The 9,938-nt window shown below is 42.0% G+C and overlaps 1 protein-coding gene across 1 annotated transcript; it reads right to left on the minus strand.

The window, feature by feature from the left end:
- Positions 1-5,023: 5,023 nt before the first annotated feature.
- On the minus strand, positions 5,024-7,046 carry LOC125540643 (two-component response regulator ORR42-like). The gene is made up of 3 exons (XM_048704241.2): positions 6,962-7,046; positions 5,651-5,870; positions 5,024-5,524 (listed from the first exon to the last, which is right to left on the minus strand). The coding sequence occupies exons 2-3, from the start codon at positions 5,849-5,851 to the stop codon at positions 5,327-5,329; spliced, it is 399 nt and encodes a 132-aa protein (XP_048560198.2). The 5' UTR covers positions 5,852-5,870; positions 6,962-7,046; the 3' UTR covers positions 5,024-5,326.
- Positions 7,047-9,938: the final 2,892 nt, after the last annotated feature.

A 9,938-nucleotide genomic window follows, 5' to 3' on the forward strand; every position in this document is an offset into this window, starting at 1 on the left:
CTTTGAAAAGCTAGGGAACACAACTTTGGTTCTATCATCTACTACAAGGTACAATAAGCTCAATTTAACCATCCATATGACTGATCCACGATTTTGTGGTGTCTTAAGCATGGAGAAAGTATTATGAATGCACCAATAGCTCAACTTAACCATCCATATGAGTGATCCATGATTTAGCAGTGTCTTAAGCATGAAGAAAGTATAATGAATGCACCAATAACCCAGGTCGTGCAGTAACATAAACTATAAAGCATATCAGACAGACTCATCGGCTTTTGCATACAAATTTGATTGAGCAAAAGGCTTGATATGGATAGCAGTTTCTGAAACACAAAGTAAAGAGCACATCGGTAATTGGCACATTTTGCCAAAGAATGAAACCTACAACGATTGTTGTTGGGAAAGACGTGAAAAATCTAAATATACAACCAATAGATCCGAAGAAAATGCAATGTAGTATGATGAATATAGTGAGTTGTCCAAGCTATGTCATCCCATGTGGCTTTATCTGATTGTTCTTATTGTGCATGTTGTAGTTGCAGACCAAAACTAACAAAATTCGCAAATAGTGGCACCCAATGCATATACATAAGTGATGATCAAACAGAACAGCTGCTACCTCCAAACAAATCCTAACCAACATCATATAAAGTTACTATTCATTCAACAGAAAATGAGACATAATAAAGAGAGTATTTTCACCTAGGGCTTTCACCATCGATCTGGTCATGCTGATGTCGTCCGCACTGCCGCCATACCACCTTGATGTACCCCATAGACAAAAATGAAATGAACCAGTTAGTCAGATTAGGGTAGAAACATGAGTTGAAGTAGAGTGCAACTTCAGAATGTGATCATAAGCATGAATTGAAACCTGGTTACAGAAATAATTGTACGTGCCACATACTATGAGCACCAGAAGCATGGTAATCTGACATTGAATAAGTGATACTAAAACAACACTAAACTTCAGAAAATATAGTATACAATTAGAAGGTTGGTGACATAGTCCACTCTTATAATAATTATTCCATCCAAAATATTTGCAGCACACAATGCTTCTTGTAAGAAACATAAAACATACTATTAAAAAACATATGCTTGTAATAATTTAAATTGAACTATCAAACAGATTAAAGCGCAGAGATCAATTTCTTTCCATTCATATATCCAGTAGGAAATAAAACCAAGGTACAATCATCCAACACACAACACTTCGATCATTTACAAACCTTCTCACCTAAGAACCAATAACAATTCACCTTGCCTCCTGTTAACAAATACAACATAGTCAACATGTTAACCAGGGTGATTTATGTGTAGTTACACAAGCTTTAGGGCAATACTCACTTATACATGGATATATCAATGAATCTTCAACCAAAGCAATGCTGAAAACTTATTTGCAATCTTCCACAACATTGCCAAACATCTGAACATTTCCTCTTGTCAATCTAATAAACTACTAAAACCCATGACTGGTACATCACTACCATATGAAAGGCAGTAGCGGGATTTGATGGTGCAGAAGATCTAGGTGTTGTAGAATTTTCAACAGAGAAACCAGTCGTAGAAGATCCTAGCATAGCTAGTTGTTGATCCCATGTGGGCAGCAGATCGAGGTGGATGTCCCTCGCGATATCGCCACCAGTCAGGGAGCCTCGTGTGGTAGTCTCCTGGGCCGCCTTCTCGGGTGAGCGATAGCCGCAACTATCAGTGGGCCCCGTGTTGGTCGCCTGGTCAGACACAGGCTCGACCCGTTTGTGCATAACGCGGGGTGACTCATAGAGGCATGGGTCATCCAGACCAGTGGGCTCCATGTGGTCGGCCACAGACTCATCGATCACTGTGACCACCTCACTTGGCGCTGGTGCGACAGTCGTAGCGCGACTGGCGGCCAGATCTTTCTCAGATCGTGCGCTGCCAGGTCTGGTGCGATCGGCGGGATTCTCCTGTGATCTGGTGCTGGTTTCGTCATCTTATGCACACATGAAATCATGAGTAGAATTTGCAATGTTTTCATTATTTTCAACGCAATTCTCTGAACTAGTCACTTGATTAGTCCCTTTTAATTCACCACGTGATCAAGATTCAACAAAGGATCAGATACGAGTGAAATTTCTGCACCGAGAAGGTTTCCTACATTGGGATGAAGTTTCACATAAGGAAGAATAGTTTCATAAGAAACAACTCCCGAAGAAATATAAATATGTTGTGTGGAAATTTCAAGACACTTGTATGCTTTGTGAAGATTACTGTAACCGATAAAGACACAATGAGTGGAATGGAATTCAAATTTTTGACAATTATATAGACGAAGATTAGGATAACAGGCACACCCAAATTTTTTTGAGGGAGTTGTAATCTGGCTTTTGATCAAACAATCGTCCTAAGGAGTGGAATTGTCAATCACGTTGCTAGGTAAGCGGTTGATAAGATAAGTGACAGTAATAAAAGCTTCGTCCCAATATTGAAGAAGTATTGATGCATGCGCAAGAATGGAAAGTCCTACTTCAACAATGTGACGATGCTTCCATTCAGTTGAACCATTTGGTTGGTGTGCATGCATGCATGCATGCATGACACATGATGCTCAATGCCTAAACTATGAAAAGAGTTGAGTTTCTCATACTATCCACCCTAGTCACTTTGCACTGTAATGGTTTTCTAATCGAAGTGTGGCTCCACAAAATTTTGGAATTCTTGAAAGACAGAAAATACTTTAGATTTGAACTTGAGTAAGTAAACTTACTATAAACATCGATAAAGCTAACATAGTATTTCTTTCTTTTAAAAGAATCTCGTGCATGACCCCATACACCACTAAAAATAAGTTATAAAGGAGCATGAAACACATTTTGGGACCTAGTATAGGAGAGCAGATGACTCTTGCCACATTGACAAGTGTCACAAACAAACTCTTTATTCTCACTACCTGACAATGGAAAATTGTCTTTATTCACTATTTAATCAACTATTATTGATAAAGGATGTCCTAATCTTTGATGACATCTTGCCAAGGAGGGCTTGACGACGACGTTTCTACTAAATGCTCCTGAAGTGATGGGGTAAAGTCCTCCAATGCATCTACGTGATAGAGGAGCTCCCTCTTTGCCTGATCTTTTATGAGAAAATAATTGGGATGAGTTTTAAAGAAAACATTATTATAGTCTGTTAAACGAGACATGGATGCAAGATTTTTGTTGGCTTGTGGAACATGGAGAACATCTTTAATAGAAGGCCATATTTAGAAATAGGGGAACTAATAGTGGCTTGACTAATGTGATGAATGTTCATACTTCATCCGCTTGCGGTGGTGTGGACTTGGTCGTTGCCGAAATATTTCTCGTGGATGGCAAGTTTCTCAAGCTCGCTTGTGATGTGGTCGGTCTCCCCGGATTCGACGTACCACACGGTGTCTCCTTCTCGTCCCTGCTCCCTGAGTGCAGCAGCTACGTGGTGCTCATCAGGGACGTAGTTTTTTTCATAGCGGTGCCAACAATCCATGATCTCGTGATCTGGATTCTTGCAAGATGGCACTAGCGCCTACTGTTGGAGGAGGAGGCGCTGAAGTTGTTGTCGTTGGAGCATATGTGCTAGTGTTCTTGCGCGGCCACGCCCACCGCAGTTGTCGCGGCCATGCCCTTGGAGACCGTGGTGACCACAGCCTCGACTGCCACCGCAGCCGCGAGACAATGCAGTGACTAAAGATTGTCTGGCATTTGTCCCTTGCAGAAGATTGATGCAGGCCTTGAAGCTCAACAGTTGGTTGTAGAGTTGTGGTGGGCACCAGCTCGACATGGGCGGCGAGAGCCGAGACCACTGAGTTGTACTCGAGGTCTAGGTCCTTGAACACATAGAAGGTGACCTCCTGGTCGGAAAGGGTGGCACCGGTGCTTGTCTCTTTGCTTAGGGCTTTGATCTTGCCAAGGTACTCGGCGTACTCAAGTTTCCCTTCTGAAGATTGGCGAGAGCGATGCGCGTGTTCAGTGCTTGAGCTTGAGTTTGGGTAGCGAAGGTGGCATGAATCGTACTCTATACCTCAACCTACTGCATCTACAAAGTAACAACCTGCGCAAGAGCCTCTCGGGACAGAGACCCCATTATGCTGGTGGGCATACCAGATGTCGCACAGGCGAAGTTGACGACCTGCTCTTCCTTCCCATCCTTGATGATAATGATGGTGGCAGGCGGCGTCGAGGAAGTGGTCCATCTATATGCTCCCTTGATATGGGGTAGCACGATGGCCTTCCATAGGAGTAACTTTTTGTCCTCGTAATCTTCTCGGAAGGTGGAGGGCCGAGAGAGATGGCGGTGGAACTGGATGCTGGCGCAAAGGTGGAAGTGGAGGACTAGTAATCAAGGCGCTCATGTTGGTTGCGAGGGTGGATGCGGAGGAAGTTGTGGTGGTTCCTGGCTAGATTGGTTTTCTCTAGTAAGAAGGCTAGATGCGATTGAGAGGAAGAGGTATGATAATCATGTAAGTTTTCGAGGAAGCATACAACCCCGTAGGGCTGCGTGAGTTTATTTAATTTATAGGAACCAAGCCGTGGCTTACAAGGAAGACGATTGCTAGGATTCATCTCTACAAGTTCACAGGAACAGGAGGTTTGAAGGATAAGAAGCAATGGCGTTTTTCTCAGTACGTACCTTGGAAGTGACAAGATGGATCGTCAGTTTTGGCTTTGGCGGATTCAAATAGAAATATGCTCCTATATGCGAAGAGGAAATAAGGAAAGACTTGGCTAGCTAGTTGGCTTGTGTGTGTACTCATATATACGTATAGGACAGTAGTACTAGTACGTAGCGGTGCGTATATAGGACGGGAGTAGGTGGCTGGCCTTGTGCATTGTGTGTACGTGATAGAGAGAATAGAAACAAACGATATCGATTGATCCATCGCTGGCGTGTCTTTCTTACGTAAAGTTGCGAGCTAGCGATATCAAGTCGATCGTAGCTACGTACTGTACTCGCTCGATCCGAAACTTTGTTGATCGACAAAAGATATATAATTATGCATCGAGCCAATTCAGCAGGTACGTACGTACGTACGTACTGTGCACCAAATGTATGCATGTATGTAATAATACAACCATTGGCACGGTGTCAATTACTATCATCCGATCCAAATGACAATTTCGATAGTATATCATCCAAATGGTCTAATTATGTCGGTAGCCTCTCTGCTTCTTCTTCTTCTTCTTGCTAATCACGCCCGACCTTTAACATGACCTTGAAAGTAAAATGACAACACGACAGTAATATAGTGCATGCCAAAAGCTATGCATATGAGCTAGCTTTATGCATGTATTCCTCCATGGCTGGTTCAAGCAAGCGTCGCTAACTGTTCTAGCTTCTTATTGATGACCTCCTGAATCATAGGCCCCAGAGTCTCAGGCCTCACTGGTTTGGGCACGAAATCATCGGCGCCGGCGCTGATGAACGCCTCCATGGCATTATCATCATCAGACAGCCCCACGATCTTCACATCAGTGGCTCCCATAGCACGGATCTTCACAACTGCCTGTCAAGTAATTAACATGTACAAGAAATATTGAGTCAATGAGGTGACCATGCAATATATATGTGCTATGTTCAAGCAAAAAAAGGAAGAGAAAGAAATGGGAAATTAGCTAAAGTGCGTATGTACCTCCGGGCCGGTCATTATGGGCATGTCCCTATCACAAAAAACTATATCAAACGTGTTGCCCTCGAGGAACATGTCAACAGCTTCTTTCCCATTCTTCGCCAGAGTCATCTCGCAGTGAAACTGATTGCGCAGCATGGCGGAGACAACCATGCGTTGAACTGCCGTATCCTCAACAAGCAATGCCCTGAGGGAGGACGCCATGATCAGCTAGCTAAAACAACTGCAAAAAACAAACAGAATTTATGAAGAGATTAGTTATTTCTGATCCACATCTACTAGCTAATAGGAAGATAAGCACACGTTTCGTAGATCTCAGCTGCTGATATATATACAGTAACAGAACTGTTCTGCAAAATCAAGCATGCATGCAGAATAAGCTGAGATCAGAGGTATGCACACTTTTTTAATTAGTCTCTACTAGTAGATTATTATATGCTTTATCAGGCGAAGAGATGGAGATTTTTTTCCCCCTAGATTACATAGATGAGGACAAAAAGAACACGAAAAAACCCAGAAAGAAATGTTGTGCTTAATTTGGACCGATAGCAACAATGGCAGAGACTGTGCCACCCCATACTTGGATGGATAATTTCTCCACACACAAAAGGAATCTGCAACATGCATGGTATCTACATAGATCCATATGCATAGCTTCATGCCAACAACAACCAGTGCAACAATATACATACAGATCCAAATTATGAATCAGAAATATATTATTTGTGTGTTTAGGCAGCGCATCTAACAATCTCGATCTTGTAACAAGGGAGCCAAATTAAAAATAGTGCAACATCGTCGATGCAAAAAAAAAAAGGTAAAGAGAGAGAGGCAGAAGAAACCAATTAAGAAAGGAACAGATATACAATCATCAGAGTACGTAACTGCTGTTGCAAGAGGTACGCACGTACCACCTTCTTAATTGGTGTCTACCACTTCCTTCACCGGTCATGGAAAGATCAGAGAAAAGAAATTTGTATGCGAGGACAAAAAATAAGATCAAGAAAATAAGAAAGTTAACTCTTTCCCATGCTTATTTTTGTCCTCGTGAGGATGAGCACAAAAAGGCAAAGAAGGCAACAAAAGAAATGGCAAACACAGATGCATATACATGGCTGCAACAGCAACCAAAAATCCTGCGGCATAGATCAAAACCAATCAGGATGCACTAGCTTGTTTCAAATGTATATCGCCTCTAGCAAATTAATCTCTATCAATCTTGTCTGCGTGAATGGAGAGAAAACTAGTAGAAGATGCATGGCGAGAGAAGAAGAAGAAGAATGCAGAAACAGAGGGAGGAGAGTGGCTATGAACCTTAGTTAGAGCTTATGGTGTGGTGGAGGATGTATCTAGCTAGCTAGCTCTGTTGCCTGCAGCTTGGGGCTTTGGTGGTGGGGTGCACCTTGTACCCGGCCAAGATACAGGGGTATTTATATGGGTGGCCGGCCGTTCTCCACCGTCCATTCGTAACCACGTTCCTTCACACAGGCAAATATCGGTCTGACCCGCGCCGCTTTCTAATTCCGCCTGGAAAATTCAAATGTTTCGCTGGCGTATCTTTGGGATTAAATGATATGGAGTATCAAAGTATCTTCATGTTTCTGGAAAGAAGTTACCACTTGCCGCCGCTCTTCTGTTTACATGCATACAAGAGCAGAGATACGGTGGCGTCAAAGCTTGCCGATTATGGCACTACAAAACGGGATTGCTTAATTTGCAATCCACAATGTGCAGATGGCAGTTCATCTCGAGATCAAATAGATTGTGGTAATTCATTATTGGTTTAATTATGGCAGGAAAACCAGACGTATTTTGAACGTGCTGTCATAGAGATCCAGTCGTATATGGCATCCAGTGTATTCCAGGCTGGGCATTAATTAGGTAGCAAATACCATCGATTCGCCAGACTCAGTTTTCCTAATCAGTTTGCCATCTTTAACTGCATTCCTAATCTTTAGAATGTACTACTGAGCCCTTCAGTATAATCCCTCTAGATCTAGGACAAAATAAAACAAACAAAAAAATCTTTAGAATGTAGTACTCTATTGAGGGCTCTGTCTTGTTCATCAATTATTTTGTTTCTCCTATCATACGAGTGGTCTCGGGAAAGTATGAATCTAGGCCCATGACTACCCGGGCTTCAACTCCGGTCTGGGACCCGAAAAAACAAATATGTGTATCTTCATAATATTATTATAAATTATAAAGTATATAGGCCTAAGCCCAAGGAGGATTAGCCTGGCCCAAGGTTTGCTCTAGGGTTGGCTTCGGCCATTGTGCCATCTCCCGATACAATAATCTTAATGTATTATCTAGGTGAGGTAACAAGGGATCAACAATAGTAGATAAATTTTAGAAAAAAAAAACTTACTTCATCAGATCTTCTATGTGCTGTTCATCGAGCGCCATTTCCAAAGGGTCGGATAGTTTATTTCCTCTTAGATCCTAGAACCTTTCTTTCAAGATCTTAGATCTCGCCGGGGGAGATGCTACCGCCCATCCTATTGGGGGTAGGGAGTAATGATCAATTGAAAGAACAATTGGCGAAACAAGGCCAATGATATGACATAGATCGAGATGTTAATTGCAAGACATCATGGGTGGTGCCAATTCTAGTATGATATTTAGCATAGTGTGATGCCTCCGAACGATAGGAGCCATCGCGTTGGTGGTGGTGCGAGGGGGAGGGGGGGGCTTGAGAGATTAGATCGAGATGTTAATTGGAAGACATCATGGGTGGTGCCAATTCTAGTATGATATTTAGCATAGTGTGATGCCTCCGAACGATAGGAGCCATCGCGTTGGTGGTGGTGCGAGGGGGGGGGGGCTTGAGAGATTGGGTTTCGCTGGAGGTTGTTGTGGCGGAAAATTAGGTTCGCAAAAGCCTATGAAGGATATGGATCATCTACGATACAGAGGTGCCATGCGCTAGCTTGCTATTGACAAGAATCTCAAGATGACCGGTATATATATTACCGAAGATGAGGGGTGGGGTAGAGATCTCCCGAGGCTGTGGCGGCGGAAAATTAGGTTAACAAAACAACATGAGAGCATAGGAAGGAAAATGAGAAGGTATTAAATTGTATAGAACCAGCTCACTCATAGCCGGGCCGAGGAATATGTGATCGTGGGTTATTACATAAGGCTATGTTATGCTTAACTGCAGCTTAGGCCTAGTAATTTAGTGTTCTCGAAAGTAACAATCGGCCCAAAAAAAGTTTCTCATAGAGCTAGTTCTAAAAATGGCCTTGTATTCTTAATTTATTTGAGACGCTTGTTCAGCGTATCTGGTGCACCGGACCCCGGTTGCACATTCCAAAAAAAAATCCGCAAAAATTAGTGCATTGACACAACGTCATTCGATGTTGTCATAAAATTTTATATCAAAATTCGAAACATTGCACGAGATACAAAAATGAGATATTTGACATCAATGCAATAATGGACCAATTGGATCTTCTTCCTTTTTGTTTTTTAACCTTAAAATCCTTGGATGTGCAAGGAAATAGTAGTATGTTAATTTGGATCCGTTGGTGCAAATTCCGACAATCGCCTCATAGTAAAAAAACATTAAGGGGTCTCAGTATTGCTCAGCCGAGAATTCTGAAGACTTGCACACTGGCATCACTTTATAGTTATTATTGTTTAAACATGCATCACTTTATAGTTAGCATGAACAAGTTAGCAATGGCTAAGGAATTTGAAATAATGTTTAGGATAAAGATACTCACACAAATGGGTTGCTGTTAGGCCTCTTTTCCATATCACTCGGTTCACAGAGATTTTTGTTAAATCTCAGTAGATTGTGTTTGATAACACTGGCCATCTTTTATTATTCTATTTTTAATTCTTAAATTAAGTAATAAAAATAGATAAATAAGTACAGAATAATATTCTTGTCTAATGCAAAGATTTTTCTTCACAATCATATCATTTAATTAGTGTGTGTTATCTCATTAAAAAAAGAAGAAAAAAACATCTATTGAGCTTGCCCTCGCTTGGACCAGATATGGTACGAGGAATTTCCCCCATGCTGAACAGGCCATGATTGAGTACAACAGGACGTAACAAGCAACACCCCCGGCATATGTAGCATATTGATATCTTAGACTCTCGGCATCCACACAATTGCTATATATGTGGCCAATTGCGATCACGGGAGCTCGTGACGTAGCACCGCTCGCCTCTGGTGCGGTAGTCTAGGCCGACCCTGTACTATAGATACCACACGATTTTTTTTCTTGGTGCTTTTTCTTATCAATTTTTCACTGTTTTATTAAGATTTTCTTGA

This window comes from Triticum urartu, chromosome 1A, assembly GCF_056163025.1.
Source record: "Triticum urartu cultivar PI428250 chromosome 1A, HENAU_Tu73, whole genome shotgun sequence".
In the NCBI taxonomy this organism is placed as follows: domain Eukaryota; kingdom Viridiplantae; phylum Streptophyta; class Magnoliopsida; order Poales; family Poaceae; genus Triticum; species Triticum urartu.

Excerpts from the sequence above, each read along its gene's own strand:
- LOC125540643 (XM_048704241.2), bottom strand. The coding sequence starts at position 5,851 with ATGGCGTCCTCCCTCAGGGCATTGCTTGTTGAGGATACGGCAGTTCAA. Across the intron at positions 5,525-5,650 it reads CCATAATGACCGGCCCGGAG|GCAGTTGTGAAGATCCGTGC; the intron begins GTACATACGCAC and ends ATTACTTGACAG.